Source organism: Chelonia mydas, chromosome 3 (genome assembly GCF_015237465.2).
Source record: "Chelonia mydas isolate rCheMyd1 chromosome 3, rCheMyd1.pri.v2, whole genome shotgun sequence".
Taxonomy (NCBI): Eukaryota; Metazoa; Chordata; order Testudines; family Cheloniidae; genus Chelonia; species Chelonia mydas.
Window position 1 is genome coordinate 160,324,570 of NC_057851.1, and position 18,297 is coordinate 160,342,866.

The window sequence follows — 18,297 nt, forward strand, 5'->3', positions numbered from 1 at the left end:
ATGATTCTGTGATTCACAGAAGTGTGTGTGGGAGGGAAAAAGGATAAATCAGAATTTTCGCTTTTGTTAGAATAGGACAGAATTAGGAGTTCACCCCATATAAAGCAAAAGCTTCATATTGAGGGAATTATTTGGGAATCAACCAAGGAGCAACCTACAAAAGGATGCCTCTGCAGAGAAATGGGAACCTACTTTGCAAATCTTCCTCAGATGAGGCTGATATTTTTGTCCCACAGTACCACTAGGGACCTTATGGAGAGAGCCTTGATTCACTCAGTGAATAGTTTCTCAAATGCCTAGGGTGCCAACTAGTGAAGGATTTTAATATCTTGTCTGTAGCAACTTTGAAACCCCCAGGTCCTGCATTTTGGATGGCAAGAGATGATGAATGTATGACTGGCGTGTATATTCCTATATGCTTAAGATACATCTTTTAGAGATCTAAGAATCCCCGATAATGCCACAACCTTTCCAAAATTAAAGTTGAAACCAACTAATTTCCAAGAATTGTGGAAAGAGGAATTTACCTTGGGCAGAAAAGGTTATTCTTACAGCCCAGAAACCTCTCTTTACGACCGATCGACCAAGCTGCAAGAAATCATTCCAAAACCTGACTTTTGGAACGAATAGCAACTAGAAAAGCCAACTGCTGGCCAGTCTGATGAAACTTGACATTTGGTGCTCAGTTGGGAGTTTGATATACCTGCATAAAGAACACTTATGGCTAGTACCCAAACTTATTATGGTGTTTGGTTGTAGGTCTCTAACCAACCATATGGGAGAAACTCCAGTGTAGCTAAGATCATCCAAATGTTGTGATCATTATTAATTTTTTGTACTAATTAGACACCAGGGCCCGATTGTGCTGGTACCACAAAAACATATAACAAAGAGATAGTCCCTGCACCCAAAAATGTATTGTTTCCTTTGCACCATAAGTGAAACTTTACCAGAACAATGAATGAAATTTCCTGATTGAATTCTGTCTGGATACCAAAATGTATCAGTGAGGCTAAAAAAGTGTTTTTAATTTATAAGGAGGGGATCACACTCAGAGGCTTGCTATGTGAAAGGGGTCACCAGCACAAAAGTTTGAGAATCACTGGGCTAATGGATAATCTCTGCTGAACTGCACTTTTCTTTTGACATCCAGGCTGTTAAATTATAGGCAGCTCAGGTACAGATGAAATGGGGGCCCATGCTTCAAGCGATCTGGTTCTTCTGCAGCTATAGTGGAGTTTCCTGAGCTATCAATCATGTCCAAAAATTCCCAGGACTTCTTGCGAGTGAAGAACTAGAAGGATGACTTCAGCTCTTTCCTCTTCCGTTTATGCAAACTGTCTTGTAAAGCAGCAGATTCTTCTCTACATCTGACATTTCCATGGCCTCTGAGAGAAAAGTTCTGACCTCTGGTTGCTCACTTATGTTGAAAGGGATTTAAACATTCATACTTCAGAGCACAAGTCAACCTCTAACAGGAGATAGGAAGAAATTTCCCTTGTGGGTCAGTTATTCCTTAACTGCCCTCTACAGGATTTCTTGAACCTTCCTTTGAAGCAACTGCTATTGGCCACTGTCAGATGACAGAGGACTCAGTGGACCACTGGTTTGATCCCATCTGTCCATTCCTATGTTTTTGTTCCAACACTACTGAATTCTGTAAAAGTAAACTAAAAGGAAGTGTACCCTGACATACTGAAAAACTGTACAGCACAAGTTGTGAGGTTGAGAAAGCTGGATGCTCTTTTTTTCTGAGTGAGGGACCATAACCCTGGGGTCATCTTGCCTTCCAGGTATGCTCTTCACCAAGTGAGGTTTGTTCCTGTAGCAATCATCCAAGGGCCAAAGTGAAAACTGGGTTGGCTTAAAGTATGTTGCTTGTACTTACCTGCCCCAGAAGAGACATTTGGACAGGATCTGAGAATGACATGTCCACAAAAGGAATTTCTGGAGGCACATTGTGAAATCCCACGCAGAAGACAGTGCCAATGCATGGCATCAGCAAACCTGGTCTCTGGAGAAGACTGGCTACAGGGTGACTGCTGCCAGGATACAACTGATGAGATGAAGTTTTGGGTCTTTGTAAATCTTTACCATAGTGGTAAATTTATAGTCAAAGCCATGCCTATTTTTAACCTGGTTGAACAATTTCCTGCACTGGATTCAGAATATTCTTGATTTTGAACTCCAGGTGGGTTGGAATCCTTTCTAGCAGCTGGCAAGTTATAAATGGATCTGTTTCTCTGGACAGGGCACAAACAGTGATGTTATCTATAAATGGATCGGGTTGTGTAACGTGGGACCTCAGCCTTGCTATGACTACTACCAGCCATTTAAACCTCTGGACACAGAGGGTAGGTCAAAACGAAGAGTGTTGTATAGGAGTTGTAAAGTCTTCACACACAAACGATCATTTTGTCTGTGTGATGCTGAAGATTTAATTGTTTGGGAAGAAAAATATTTAGGTCTTCCATGTGAGCGTCTGCTTCACACTTTTCCCTCTGCTAGGCAAACACTCCCTTCATGAATACCTTTGGTGTTGGCAGTGACCAACAGATTACTATGCTGGCTTTGACAAGGAGGGTTCAGGCTTCTGTTATCTCAGTGACTAATTTTGCTGGTTCCCCAAATAGCCGTCCACTTGTAAATGTGGATGCACAGGGTATGGATGATTTTTTTCATGTTCATGAGTGTAAACAGTTTCCTTATAGCCAGAGAGTAAGGATGGTTTGACACAAATCACATCAAGATAGAGGAAAAATTGCCATGAAAGAGTATCTTGCACACCACTTCAAGGATTTGACTAGACTGTAACCCAGAGAACTCTCACACTCAAATTGAGGATCATATCCTAGAGCAGTGGTCCCCAACCTTTCTTGTGGGAATAGCATATTCCCCTGCCCTAGAGACTATGACCCACTTGCTTGCCACCAAGTAGCTTTTCCTTACTAGGTATAAGAAATGGCCACAGTTGAAGTTTTGAAATTTTGATGTCGTGTCCTCACTCTTTTGGTAAATGGAATCTTTTGGAAGGAACCCCCTTCTGGGGGCATGGCTGTGTCTCTTTCTGGTATGATTACTGCTGCACTTAGGTTCCCCAGATTTACAAATTTTCCTTATATTTTTATATAACATTTTAGTTTAACATCTAATTTTAACTGGAAATGATGATCTCAAAGGAGGAAAGTGTGAGAAACTAGATAGTTTATTATAGAGGTTTTTTTCAAGACACTGGTTTCCAGAGCTGAGAGAGTCATCTGGATTTGGGGTTTTTTTCTGTGTGGTGGTGTACATGGGGTACTTCCCCCAGTTGTTTACAGAAGTGAGGTAGCGTAATCATCCTGATCTGGGGATTTCTCAACTAAGGAGGGATACTGAGACAAATGCTGATTGTTGGAATAGCCTGCTAGATGGCCCCAGGTGCCTGAAAGGGTTCTGTCTACACCCTCAGGCTGGCCAAGCAAGAGCCCAGGTAAGTACTTCCAAAGAAAATTAGTACCACTTGGGGCTTTTTACTCAGTAAAGCAGGAGCCATTTTGAACATGGGAAGGGATTTCTCCTTGACGCCTCTGTAATCCCCTGATGGTGCAGGTACATAAGGAATGGAATTCTTAAGTGCCTCTGTTCTGGGCACACACTGTCTGAAAGCTCCTTAGACTTCAACGCTGAGCAAGCCTATAGAGAGGGGGAGGAGACTCCAAACTCCTTTCCCTGGTAAAGCGTGCGTCCTTGACCTGATAGATGGACAGGAACAATTCCCACTCCATTGTGACCTAAAATTTGGGGCCCCTTCCCTGGTTGAAAGAGGGTCCCAGGCTGAAAAGCAGAGATAAACAATTTACATTACCCTGCCAACTCAGACAGGGCTTCACAGAAGTAACGTGTCTCTGCATGCCCAGATATACTCCAGGGTAGGAGGGGGCGGTGACCCTGATACAGAGCACTCCAGGAGACCCATATATAGGAGAAAACCCCAGCAAACGCATCCTAAGAGTGGGAAGGCAAGAGAAAAAGTTTAAAGCCTTATGTTTATACAACCTGCTCATTAATTATACATATGACTTCCTTACAAAGGGGACAATTCCTTTCGTCTTTTTGGGACCCAGAGCATATGGAGTTTCCAAGTGTTATTCCTGAGCAGGCTATGTGGGGTTCTCATCAACTAGAGAATCCTCATTCTCCTCATCAAGCCTTCTCACAATGGAATCAGGACTTCAAATAGGTGTGTTATGTGCGCATGCATGGCACTAGTACGCTGGTCCAACAGAGCCCCATCCCCTCACAGAGCAAGGATTGGTGGCTTGTAGCAGCAGAACATAGGTCACCCTCTAAGACCTGGTCTACACTGGTGGGGGCGGGGGGGGGGGGAGAGGGATGATCAATCTAAGTTACACAACTTCAGCTACGTGAATAACGTAGCTGAAGTCGACGTACTTAAATCTACTCACCTCGGTGTCTTCACTATGGTGAGTCGACTGCTGACGCTCCCCCATCGACTCTGCCGGCACCTCTCGCGCCGGTGGAGTACAGGAGTCGATGGGAGAGTGCTCAGGGGTCAATTTATCGCATCTAGAGTAGACACGATAAATCGACCCCCGCTGGATCGATCACTGCCCACCAATTCAGTGGGTAGTATAGACATACCCGACTCCTAAAAAGCTGCCCACTGCACTACTTGGACTTAGCTTGATCTTGCAGGGCTTTTCTACCACTGCAATAGCGGTCAAAGGGAGTTACTGAGAGGTGCTGCATTTGCAGATCCAGAGAACTTACTTGAGGGGAGGGAGAGAGGAGCAAGAAGTTGAAATGAAATTAGTATTGCAGAAAAATGAACAAAAATTAGTTATAAAACAAAGTTGTTGGGAGAAACTGAACCGCCAACTTTTTCTGCTGCTGGACACAATTTCTGGTGGCCTGAGTTGAAGGGTGGAGCTCAGTGCTGGAGCCTTCATCAACAACACTGGTCCACCTCCCAGTTCTACAGGTGAGAGGCATCACCGCTTTGTTACGAATGAGGAGAAAAGCTGGGCAGCAGAACAAACAAAATGTGCACATTTTAGCATGTTTTCAGGTGTCCCGCTAAAGACCTCTTGTATCTTTGATAGCCAGAAGTTTATAAGATAACAGATTTAATCAGATTTCAATACTACTAATGAAGCAGTTATATCAAATGTTATATGAGAATAGATATTAAAAAAGACACAATTTAATATTTTTGCTCTTAAAAGCTTAAGTATAAAATGCCTTATTAACTGTCAGCAAAGGATATTGATATTGCTCTTATCCAGCATTGATAACAGAGACTGAAAATAACATGGCTTTGTTATTTTCTGTATTGTATCATTTCAACTAAGATATAGGACAAATCATTTTGAATAGTTTCCATTTTACCTAAGTGAATCTGGTTTTGGTTTTACTATAAATCAACTGAAAACAATGATGCACACAAAATTTCTTACTTACATCTTCAATATCTATGCATAGCAGGGAACGTGAACTTAAATCAAGGCCTTGTAGCTGGAGTCTTGCTACTTCTAGCTCCAGCGACAAGTGCTCAATCTGTTTCTTCTCTGCTGCCAGTTTATATTCCATCTCCATTGTCACATTACTCAGTTTTTGTTGCCACTGTTCATTGTCAGATATATTTTGCTTTCTGAGGTCATCTGATTCTTTCCTTTCAGAAATAATTAGTTGTTTTAGCTCTTGTATCTCATTTTTCATATTTTCACGAGACTGAAATTGCTCTTCAAAGCTCTTGATGGACTTTTCATATGTCTGACATATCATCTGAAGTTCTCTAATTTTACTCTCCAGATTAGATTTTCTATGTATAATGCTCTCTCTCTTTGCAATGAAGTCCAATGCCTGATCATTATGGGGCTCTTCAACTAAACTAATTTCTGTTTTATCTCCTAGAACAGATTCTTGAGAAATATTCAGCCAAATACTTTCTTCTCTCCATTTGCACAGATCACTATCAAAGGACAACTCCAAAAGATTTGCTTCTGGAAAATATGGCATCTCATTAAGACATGATGGAGAGAATGTGGACTTGGTTTCCTCTAATTTAAATTCTCCATCTTTTTGGCGAGAAGTCACCTGCACTTCCACTGAATCAGCATTAACTTTATTCAGACTTGTTGACAATGCAGAATTTTCTGCCTTAAGAGTTTTAATACAGGACTGTAGCTCAGACACTTTGAAGATCATACTACAGTGTTGCTCATGTAAGATTTTATGCTCTCTTTGTAAAGAGAAAATTTTCTCTTTTACTTCAGCAAAGTGCATTTTAACTTCTTTGTTGGACAGTTTTAAATCTTCATAGTTATAGTTAGGTTCAGTACTACATTCCAGAGATTTGAAAGACATTTGCTCGTCATCAAAGTGTATTCCTACTTCATTTTCAACATTCTGATCCATTAATTCATCAGGAAAAATAGCTTTTTCATCTTTTAATATTTTAACTTCACTCACTATTTTTTCTACCTCTTCTGCCATTTTATCAGTAGTGGTGCATTCAGTTTTTGAGTCATTAAGTTCGGATGTTAATACTAACTTTTCAATCTGCAGCATTTCACACATTTTCTCCAATTCATTTAGTCTGTTCATTGTCATCTGTAAAGAGGATACTAGTTGGACATCATCATTCTGGCTTGTTGTCAGCTCATGAAGAACCAAAGAGTACTTTTCATCTATTTCTCTTTTAGAGTTGACCTGGGAATCAGCATCAACAACAGACTCCACTGATTGGTCATTCTTATCTACCACTATAAGCTTAGGATCTGGAGTTTCCAATTCTTCTTTAATAGTTTGTAATTCTTGCTGCATCCTCTCTTTTTCCTTTTCACTTTCCTCAAGTTTTCTTTCCACACTTTTTAAAGCAGCCTCCAACTGCATAACCTGTGTGCTGTAGTTTTCTACAGAGACTTCTCTGTCCTCAAGATCCATCTGAAGTAGCTCAAGTTTAACTTGATATTTATTCAGCTCGTTCTCTTTTTCTTCCATGGACACTCTCAACTGTTCTGATGTAGGCCTTCTGTCATGAACTAAGTCACACGCTAGAGATTCATTCTTTGTTTTTATTACCTTGCTCAATTGCTCATTCTCTTGAAGCAAGACGTTATGTTCTTCTTGCATTTTGTTTTGTTCTGCCCTGACATTTAACATTTCCTGTCTCAAACAATCCAACTCAGCTGAAGATACATTTTGGATGTGAGCAATCTCAGATTGTTTAAATTGCAACTCTGACTGCACTTTCTCAAGTTCCTGAATCAAATCTTTATTTTTTCCCTCTAAGGACACTAGTTTAGAGAAGAATTCATTACGCTCATCCCTAAGCTGTTTCTCTTGTCGTTCTGATTCTGCTTTACTCTCCTGAAAGTGACTTTTTTGCTGTCTTAAAATGCCTTCTGTGTTGGCATTTTTTTCTTCCATTGATTTGTATTTTCCTTGTAGATCTACAAGTTCTTTTTCAATTTCTTCATATCTTTCTATGAGTGACAGTCTTTCCTCCTTGTGTCTTCTGGACAACTCAGAAATGCTTTCCTCTCTTTCCTTTAAACTATTAGAAAAAATTATGTTTGTTTCTAGTAAGTCTACTTTTTCTTGTTCTAAAGCCTTGTTAATGCCCTTAAGGGTTCCATTTTCTTCAGTAAGGTCCTCAATTTCTTTTTCACGTAAGGAAAGCATTGTAGACATGTCTTTTTTCTTGAAATTCCATGTGTCACACACAAGTTGTAGCTGCTTTACTGAATCCTCAAGCAATTTATTATTGATTTTTAAATCCCAAATCTCTGCTTGTTGAGTTTCTAATTCTTTGTTCAAAGTGTGCAATTGCTTGTCCTTTTCCTCAAGGGCAGCTAATGTTTTATCAATACAATCTTGCTGAGCAGAAGTATCCCCTTGCAAGTTACGAATATGGTTTTTAGTCTCTGTCACAAAACTTCCATGCATCTGTTCTGCTTCAACTAGCTTTTTTTCCGTCTCACCTTTGATTTCTACCAAGTTTTCATAGGGTTTCTGCAAAAGTGACTTAAACTGCTTTTGAGCCATTAATGAAATCTCAAGAGAAGAGACCTGATCTTGTAGGATTGACATATCCTGTCCATCATTTTTATCTGTTTCTAGGACAGCTTTTGCACAATGGTCTTCCCAATCCTCACTGATTGTTCCAGGTTCTCTCATTAATACATCTGTGATGGAATTTTTCACTGGAAGTTGTTCTTCACCACCCAAAACAGTCCTGCAATGTTTATTCTGTAAATTTAGTTCTCTGTCTTCTGTTACTTCAGAAATATCTTTTGATTTTACAAGATAGCAAATTTTCTCATATTTACCATGCAACTCATGATAACATTGATCCTTTTCCAGTACTTCGTTTGCTGCTAACTGTAGCTTTTGTTCTAGAATTTCAACTTGGTTGGTGAGCTGAGATATTTTCCAGGTCATATTTTCTATTTCTTTCCGATATTTTTGATCTGAACATTCCGCTTTTTGTTGAAGTTCATCATAAGCTTTTTTCTGTGCCTCTAGTTTTTCACTTTTATATTCCACCATGTCTCTGAGATTTTTAATCTCTAAACTATATTTTTCTTTCTCATTTACCATTATTCTGACAGTCTCACTACTTTCATTACTTTTAACTTGTTGAATCTTGAGAAAACTTTCCAAGTCATTAATTTTGCTCAGCAATTCTTCCTTTTCAGACTCAAGCTTATTCACAAGTTGTTCATTTTCATTTTTCCATTGAGAAAGAATAGTAAACTCCTTTTTTAGTTCTTCACATTCTCCCTCCTTTAATCCAACAACTTTCAGCAAGGCTTCTGATTCCTTCTCCATTTTACTTATCTTACTGTTTAGTTCCTCAGTATGGCTTTCTCTTTGCTTCAGCAGATGTTGAATGGAGTCTCGTTGCTTTTCCAGATCAGCTATAGCTAATTTCAATTTCTCCAACGTGAGAGAGGCATCTTGTTTGTTGAGTTTCTCTTGGAGTATCTTTAGGTCTTCTTCCTGAGACAAACTCTTATCTATAGTAATAAAAAAAATTAAGTGGTTAATTTGTGAAAGCAAACTATGTCAAATATGCAATAGTAGCTTTTATGGGTAACACCATAAAATGGCAATATTGACATTTTTCAATTTTTCACTTAGCAATAAATTTTCTTAGAATTTCAGAATATAATTACATATGTGTTCCAAAACTGCCTTTATTCCCAAACCATGAAATTGTATAGCTGAGACAATTTCAGCATTGCCAGAATTCAGTTTTGCAGAAAGAACATACTGCTGCTAGTCAACTTGCTCTATGCTTCACAGTTGTATCTCTGTTTCTACAGCCCATTTTTACTGAGGTCTGATGGCTTGTACTCTGAAACGCATGGTTGACAGGTAACAGTACCAGATGAAGAATTTTGGTGCCCTATTTGTCCATTTTCCTGTCTTCAGGATCCAGAATATATAAAAATAATCAAGGTGTTTGATGGACTGATTTATGAAGTAAAATTAAGAGATGCAGACGATACAAGAGATTTCCTGTATTGCAAAGAGAATTCTATTGAATAACACCAACTTACCATATAAAACAAGACCACGCATTCCCTTCCAACAGGACAAGGAAAATTCAATGTCTCCAAGACCCCAGAATTTGGCGATTCAAAGGGGGGAAAAAAGGTATAACTAGAGAGGATAATCAGAGACTAATTAGAGAGGAAGAACTGTCCGGGGGTTAAAGGTGACAGCCTAGGACTCTGGGCACCCACATTCAGTTATGTTTCAATTAGGACAAGTTATTATTCGTTGCAGTGCAGAGCTACAGCACAAACATCTTCTGACTTATTTTTTGTTCATAACTATTCCCTCCAGAAAACTGAGATAATGCTACCATTTGACACCTTACTAGAGGTAGAGTAAGAACCACAGATAGAAGACAGTGAAAGCAAGAAAATGGACTTAGAAGGCATTACATTTTATTAGCTAGCCAAAAGTGCTGCTACATGCCAGAAATAAGATCAAAACACAAAGCAGTTATTTGGAAAAAGAAAAGGAGTACTTGTGGCACCTTAGAGACTAACCAATTTATTTGAGCATGAGCTTTCGTGAGCTACAGCTCTCTTCATCGGATGCATACTGTGGAAACTGCAGAAGACATTATATACACACAGAGACCATGAAACAATACCTCCTCCCACCCCACTCTCCTGCTGGTAATAGCTTATCTAAAGTGATCATCAAGTTGGGCCATTTCCAGCACAAATCCAGGTTTTCTCACCCTCCCACCCCCATACACACACAAACTCACTCTCCTGCTGGTAATAGCTCATCCAAAGTAACCACTCTCCCTATAATGTGCATGATAATCAAGGTGGGCCATTTCCAGCACAAATCCAGGTTTTCTCACCAACGCCCCCCCCCCCCCACAACACACACACAAACTCACTCTCCTGCTGGCAATAGCTCATCCAAACTGACCACTCTCCCCACAATGTGCATGACAATCAAGATGGGCCATTTCCAGCATAAATCCAAGTTCAACCAGAACGTCGGGGGGGGGGGGGGGTAGGAAAAAACAAGGGGAAATAGGCTACCTTAGGGGAGTGGCTAAGTCATTATGCAAGGTAGCCTATTTCCCCTTGTTTTTTCCTACCCCCCCCCCCCCGACGTTCTGGTTAAACTTGGATTTATGCTGGAAATGGCCCACCTTGATTGTCATGCACATTGTGGGGAGAGTGGTCAGTTTGGATGAGCTATTGCCAGCAGGAGAGTGAGTTTGTGTGTGTGTTGTGGGGGGGGGGGGGGTTTGGTGAGAAAACCTGGATTTGTGCTGGAAATGGCCCACCTTGATTATCATGCACATTGTAGGGAGAGTGGTCACTTTGGATAAGCTATTACCAGCAGGAGAGTGAGTTTGTGTGTGTGTGTTTTTTGGAAAAAAAAAAAAAGGGGGGGGGGGGTGAGAAAACCTGTATTTGTGCTGGAAATGTCCCACCTTGATTTTCATGCAGGTTGTAAGGAGAGTGGTCACTTTGGACAGGCTATTACCAGCAGGAGAGTGAGTTTGTGTGTGTGGTTTTTGGAGGGGGGTGAGGGGGTGAGAGAACCTGGATTTGTGCAGGAAATGGCCCACCTTAATTATCATACACATTGTGAAGAGAGTGGTCACTTTGGATGGGCTATTACCAGCAGGAGAGTGAGTTTGTGTGTGGGGGAGGGGAGGGGGGGGGGAGGGTGAGAAAACCTGGATTTGTGCTGGAAATGGCCCAACTTGATGATCACTTTAGATAAGCTATTACCAGCAGGAGAGTGGGGTGGGAGGAGGTATTGTTTCATGGTCTCTGTGTGTACATAATGTCTTCTGCAGTTTCCACAGTATGCATCCGATGAAGTGAGCTGTAGCTCACGAAAGCTCATGCTCAAATAAATTGGTTAGTCTCTAAGGTGCCACAAGTACTCCTTTTCTTTTTGCGAATACAGACTAACACGGCTGTTACTCTGAAACCAGTTATTTGGATGGACTCATGGATTGGAGAGTGCAGAAATACTGATTAAAATGGGAGCAGGACTGGTTCCATAAATTTAATTTTGAAATCTCATTAAGTGAGGTTAGACTTCTACAGAGATAAGCAGGAGCAGTCTCCTTTTCAATGGCTATTTAGCAGAATTACCGGTTCTCTTAAACCACAGTATGCAAAATGCATTTTCCCAACAAAATATACAAATGTAGGGAAAAGTCAAATTAGGGCTCGGCAGGTAATATTTCATCACATTTTAGCTCGATGGAGTCCATATTCAAGCTAAAGAATAATAATTTGAGGTGTATTTGTTTGCTTGGGATTTTAAAACACAGGAGCACATTGTAGTATTTAATTTGCTGACCCTATAGTTTTGTTTGGGACATATTTATTCCTCATTTTAAATAGCTTTAAAACCATATAATTTTATGAGTTAGAATATCTGTATAAAAAAGTTCCATCTCAGTTTGGAAAGAAAATTGCGTGTATTAGCTAAAAGTTAATTTAACTATATCACACACTGGGAACTTTTTTTCCTTGAGTATGCTTCAAATCACCATTTATAATGAGGTTTACAGATCCTTCACACTAAAGTAATGGTTTGTAATAGGATTTAATAGGTAGAAATCTGTAACTCACTTTTCATCTCTTCAGCATAATTCTGGCTCTCCTTTAGAAACTGTTTGGCTGTTTTTAGTTGTTCTTCCAGCTGATGGATTTCTCGTGACTTTTGATCAGACTGGCAGCGAAGAAGGTTTTTTTCCTTCTTCATTTCCTACAACAAAACATTAGTTACAAAACAGTTGATTAAGTCAATAAACTTAGAGTAGTGTAATGTGGTATACTACCCATCTGAGTCCCATGAAGACTCTGGAAAGTTGGGCCTTGGTTTCAGCTGGCACAGATCACAGCAGTACTTAAGTGGCTCAGGGTATGGAACCAGGGAGCTGCAACCAGTTCTCTGTTGCCTGCCCATAGCAGATCTTGACACCGGATAGAATCCAGCCCACAGAAACTGAGTCAGTGAAGTTAAGTGACTTGCCCAAAGCCACAGAGCGGAGTCAATTTCACTGCCAGTATCAGAACTCAGGAGAAGTTTCCAGTTCCAGCTCCTGTTCTCAGACCACCCATCTCTCAGTGTGGATGATTCAAATATATGAAATTGCTCATCAGCAAGATAGCATTAGATGTAAAGTATTATTAGTCAGCAATACCTGGGGGTTCAGGATAGTACATTTTCTAAGTATCTTTTTTCCAAATAAGTTAAGAAAAGTTAAAATGCCCCATACAACTATGTCCTACCTGGGAACTTAAATAAAAGTTATTTCTAAAAAACTAACTCCTTCCACCCAAACTCCTGCATTGCTGGGTAACAGATGGCATGGCATTGGTGGGACTCTATTGGACGCAAGCCATCATTTATTCATCTACTTACTACTAGCAGATGGCACCAGTGCACAGAAGCCAAATTCAAGAAAAGGGAGGGTCTGGATGGAAAACAAATTAAAACCTTGCTGGCACAGCAGGTCTGTATTTTCAGCTATTTAAACAAGTCACCCAAAGAACATAAATAAAACCGTGGCTGCTTCTAGTTATTTTCCTTTCCTCTCACAACTTCCTAGTCCAAAATATCCAACTGTTATACCGAAACACACACACTCTCTCTGCTATCAATCACTCTAAAACGCACAGGTGTCAAGAGACACAATTTTCAGGCAATGCTGATGTATGACAAATGTTTCAAAGCTGTATGAATTCTGAGCTTCCTGTGTTCAAAATACCAATGAAATTCAAGGGGTTTAAATGGCTAAAATGCCTGCCCCTCTTGCTGTGACTCTGCACAAGTGGCTCTGATTAAGAAGCATTCAACACAAACCTGGAACAAACAACCTAACATAGCTGCAAAAAAATCCCATGCTTTGATGCTGGACTTTCACAAAATCATTTGCAAGAAATGCATTCTCCCACCTTAATCTGGTAAGGCTACATCCCATCATTTGGGATTACAATTTGGCCTCAAATCACATAGGCCTTCATTAACTCCTGGTTGAATAAATGAAATCCAATGTATTTAGACTTGACTGCATCAGCCCTGAAAAATCTGCAACAGTTACAGAACACAGCAGCATACCTTCTCAGTAATACAGGTTCACTTGAGTACATCAGTCCTATGCTTCACTCACTCTCTGATTCCCCAACAGAACACTGAATCAAGACTCAAAGCTATTTTCAAAGCTATAAAGAACATGGGCCCAAAATACCATCTTACTCTCTCAGACTTCAGTAGCTATGTTCAAGAACAACTGTCTACACATCAGCAGTAAAACTAGCATATGCAGGAGACAGGGCTTTTTCAGGAGCTGGCCCAATACTATGAAATTGACCCCTGCAAAAACTTAGAATGACAACATACATGACCATTTTTCATATTTACTCCCCGCCACGCACACCCTTTACCCTCTAGGACAGTGGTTTTCAACCTCTTTTCCATTTGCAGACCCTCTAGAAAATTTTAGATGGAGGTGCAGACCCCTTTGGAAATCTTAGACATAGTCTGTGGACCCCCAGTGGTCCACAGACCACAGGTTGAAAACCACTGTCCCATTGTAACGACAACCTTTCAAGGACCCCTTAGATAGTCTGTGAACTCCCAGGGGTTTGTGGACCACAGGTTGAAAACCACTGCTCTGGGGTATATGGGAGAAATAGAAACCTCAAATGACAGATTCTAGTCACCTTAATTATTCTTAAGTCTGGAAAGCATTCAGATACAACAGCAATTGGCACAATATAGGAACTTAAAAAACAACGATCTCTGATGTTCCTTCTATGACTATTCTGAGCTCTCGTCCCTTTCATTTTCCTTCTAACTACAAATTAAAGGAAAAATCTTTTAATCAACAATCAAGGTTTTTTTAAAATCAAAACTTACAGCCAGATCCTTGCAGTGTAAATTGGAATAACTTTATTCATTTCAATGGAGCTATGCTAATATATGCCAAGTCAGGATCTGGCTTCATAGCTAGAATTTTGTTGATAATGCTGGTCTATAGTGCTCACAAAAGTAAAAATGTACTTGTTTTGGTTGTTAGCAAAGCAAATATAACTAAAAAGACATGTAATGGAACATTATACTGGAGGAGGAGACTTACCCATGTGAATGCAAAGAGGCAAAGAGTTTGGCAGTACCTCCCAGGGATTCTTTATTTATAAAAATCATTTTGGGGATTTTCTCTTGCTTTAAATTGATTGTGTGACCAAAAAAGTACCCATTCCACCATGAAATCTTGGAATTAGGCAAAACACAAAGCTTAGGAAGCAGCTCATGATTCTAGAATTTCCAAATGAACTCAAACAGATATTTAAAATGTTTTATTTTTAGGACTAAACATAGAAAGAGTCTCTTGAACCATACTACATAATTAGATTAGACAAATAACTCCACATGAACTCCACATTAATATGCAAACTAGATATCATTAACTTGGGTTTGAATCGAGACTGGGAGTGGCTGGATCATTACACATATTGAATCTATTTCCCCATGTTAAGTATCCTCACATCTTCTTGTCAACTGTCTAAATGGGCCATCTTGATTATCACTACAAAAGTTTTTTTCTCCTGCTGATAATAGCTCATCTTAATTAATTAGCCTCTTACAGTTGGTATGGCTACTTCCACCTTTTCATGTTCTCTGTATGTGCATATATATATCTTCTTACTAGATGTTCCATTCTATGCATTCGATGAAGTGGGCTGTATCCCATGAAAGCTTATGCTCAAATAAATTTGTTAGTCTCTAAGGTGCCACAAGTTCTCCTGTTCTCTTTCCACATGAACTGTAACCCTATCTGTAGTATGCTGGGGCAAAATTATTTTTGTAAACCCTGACGATACAACCAATTTTGCACATGGGGTTAGTCCACATGGAATCAATTGCAAAAACTGCGAGATCAGGGCCTTATTTTGTATCACAACTATAGGTCTTTTAAGATGGTCCAAAAAAGTACAGCCAGACTAAGACAGTATCAAAACACAACTTCTGGTGGAAATACACTATTCTCCAACATACAGCTTGCAGAGTTCCCCTGTGAGTAAGTAAGGCATATATGGGGCACCAGTTCTTACTGATTCCCAGTTTAAATTATTAATTATTCCAGTTGCCCCTCTGATTTATTTACCTCAAAGTTTCTCCTCATATCATTTTCCTTTGACTGGTTTGCTAGTAAAGCCTGTTCTGCTCTGCACAGCTTCTGTGAAAGCTCACTGGAGTTGTTTTCCAAACGTTGTTTCACTGCTATTGCCTATGAGGAAAACACATCACATTTTATTTGTAGTCATATTTAATCTATTTTAAAAAATTAAAAATTCCTGATGTCCCTTTAAATGATGAGCTGTGAAGATATGTTATAAAACAAATCGAAAAGAATAAGCTATGTTCTGCTTCCTCTTACAGAAAGAGAAGTCTGAAGTTACTGTTAACTTCAGTGTTGTATGACTAAGAGAAGAATTTGGCCCTAAACCTTGAAACTCAGCATGATGGCTTTAAAAAAATGCAATTAAAAATAGCCCAGATATCTGAAACATCCATCCTCCTTTCACTGCCCAATCCCGGGGTCTAGATTTTGTATTTCCCTCACAACTGTTAAAGTCAACCATACCAAAAACAGTACATGTTAAGGTAACACAAATCTTTAATTCAAGACTGGGCAAGGATATGAAAAATATTTTCAGGCAAATTTTCAATAATATAGTTGTAATGTATAAATATATTCATAATTTAAGCTATATTTATAGTACAGTATGTTAATCATTGGGAATCCTAACCAGTGCTTTCTTTTAAGTTCAATCATAAGGGCAGCAGATTTAACACTTGCTCTCAATTTTTATAAAGTAACATACTTAGTCAAAGCAAGCACCTATTAGGTTTAGAAGATGCTTCCCCATTCCCACTTAGTCCTCAGCTGCTCATTTGAGAGGTAACATTTAGGTGTTGGACTGATGATCAGCTATCACCAAATATGCCATTGAAGAGCCAACAAATGGAAAGGATCAATACCAAACTAGACTCAATTCTGTATAATCCAAATACCAAGAGATTGACAAATTACTCTACCTTTTCCACTTACTATATATTCAAGGAATAGATTACATGTTCTTAAAAACCAGTATTTGTACACCTTAATTTTCTGCATTTATGAACCAACAAAGACATTCAGCTTGCACCTCTGTCTCCATAACTACAGTCTTCGGGGGTAAGGGAAATTAGTGTAGTGCTATCCTCTACCTTAATTTTATCTTATGACTTTATACCACTATCGAAACCAGAAAGTTAAAAGGATCATAACTGTAACACCACCAAATTCTAACTGGTTTTCAACCTTTTTTATCCGTTTTATATCTGTCACAATAGCTCTATAGTACTCCAAATTAAAAAGGAAGTACATTTATTACCAACATCAAGAGGAAAAAAATGAGAATGAAATCATCTAGTTCCATTCTAGAAAGGAGCATGCTTTTCTGGATAAAAATCTATAGACATCCAAGTTTCAGTATGAATCTAGTGTTTAAAGAGTAAACATGGAAAGAAGAGTATGTGTAGAGAAAATACCAACCATCTCTGTAGAAAATGTTTGATTAATGTGCTCAGACAGCTAGGATGACACACAGCTATGCAGGACAGCTATCATGGACAAATTTAGAACCTCTGTATTAAGTCAGTGTAGACCGTGTGTATCATAAATCATAAATAAAAAAGCAGTTTTCTGTTAAAGTGTGTGGGTGGAGAAAAAGCAGTGCTCAAATCAGAACAAGGCTAAAGGGAACTGTTGCAGGGCATTATGCCCAGACTGCCTTTGGGCCCATCTGTTACCTCAGTTTACCTTCAATCTTTCATCAAACCAGCTATCATGTGGCGATTTTACAGTAGTGCTCTCTTCCAGTTTGGTTTATTATCATAACACAATACTCAAACATACTCTTACCAGCCTCAATTATTCCTTTCAGTTTATAATGCCTCGTAAGTTTTATCAGAGCATGCCCATCCTTGTAGTCCAACCCCTCTCCTAGCTGCGACTTCTTCATCCTGCAGGTCCATCAATGGAGGCTTATCCCTGCACAGTTTCCAGTTCCTTGCAAATCTCTTCCCCCAAAAGTCTTCTGCCTTGGAGTTCTGGAAAATTGTCACCTGCCCTCTTCACAGGCTATCTGCCTGGGAGCTAAGGAGCGAGTATGTCTCTCTGAACTTTTGGGGCGGGGGGTGTCTCTTTCTTGAATGACCACAGGCTGCCCTTTTACCTGCCAGCAGGCCTGGTTTAAATGCATGCTTCTGTATTGACCCTTGTATTTATTCCCATCATACAGGGAGATGCGCTAAACCTGACAAAAGGTGCAGCTGTGCCCCAGTCTTTTAATGGACCAACTCACCCTGTGACAGGAGCATACCGCAGCTTGCTCTGACCTTTGATGTATTTAGTTGCACTTAAATATTAGTCATGTATATATCTTTAAACACAGAAAAGAGGACAGTTAAATTTTACTTAAAATAAAAACTCAGCATCACCCTTCCATTTGAATAGTTCAGATATTAAAAATCCTACTTTGTCAAGTTCTGCCCGTAGAGCATTGTTGTCATTCTTGGCTTGCTGCAAGTCCTGGTTCAGTTTGGCTTTTATCTGATTGCACTGCTGATCCACTGTCTGTAAGGAATGTTGCTGACGAAACAGTTCCTAGAAATTTAGATGTTGGGGTGGGGGGCAGAAACACACTCCTGTCACATGTTTCTAGTCAA

General features: G+C 39.6%; 1 protein-coding gene across 2 annotated transcripts in view; it reads right to left on the reverse strand.

The window, feature by feature from the left end:
* Positions 1-18,297, reverse strand: part of CENPF (centromere protein F) — a 76,185-nt gene that overhangs the window by 21,887 nt on the left and 36,001 nt on the right. The window contains exons 9-12 of one of the 2 annotated variants that reach the window (XM_037895725.2): positions 18,107-18,235; positions 15,689-15,811; positions 12,147-12,282; positions 5,464-9,026 (exon numbers count right to left, since the gene is read on the reverse strand). In XM_037895725.2, the coding sequence (XP_037751653.1) occupies positions 5,464-9,026; positions 12,147-12,282; positions 15,689-15,811; positions 18,107-18,235 (3,951 nt within the window). The remainder of the gene's footprint in view (positions 1-5,463; positions 9,027-12,146; positions 12,283-15,688; positions 15,812-18,106; positions 18,236-18,297) is intronic. The other variant, XM_037895726.2, reaches the window with a different exon arrangement.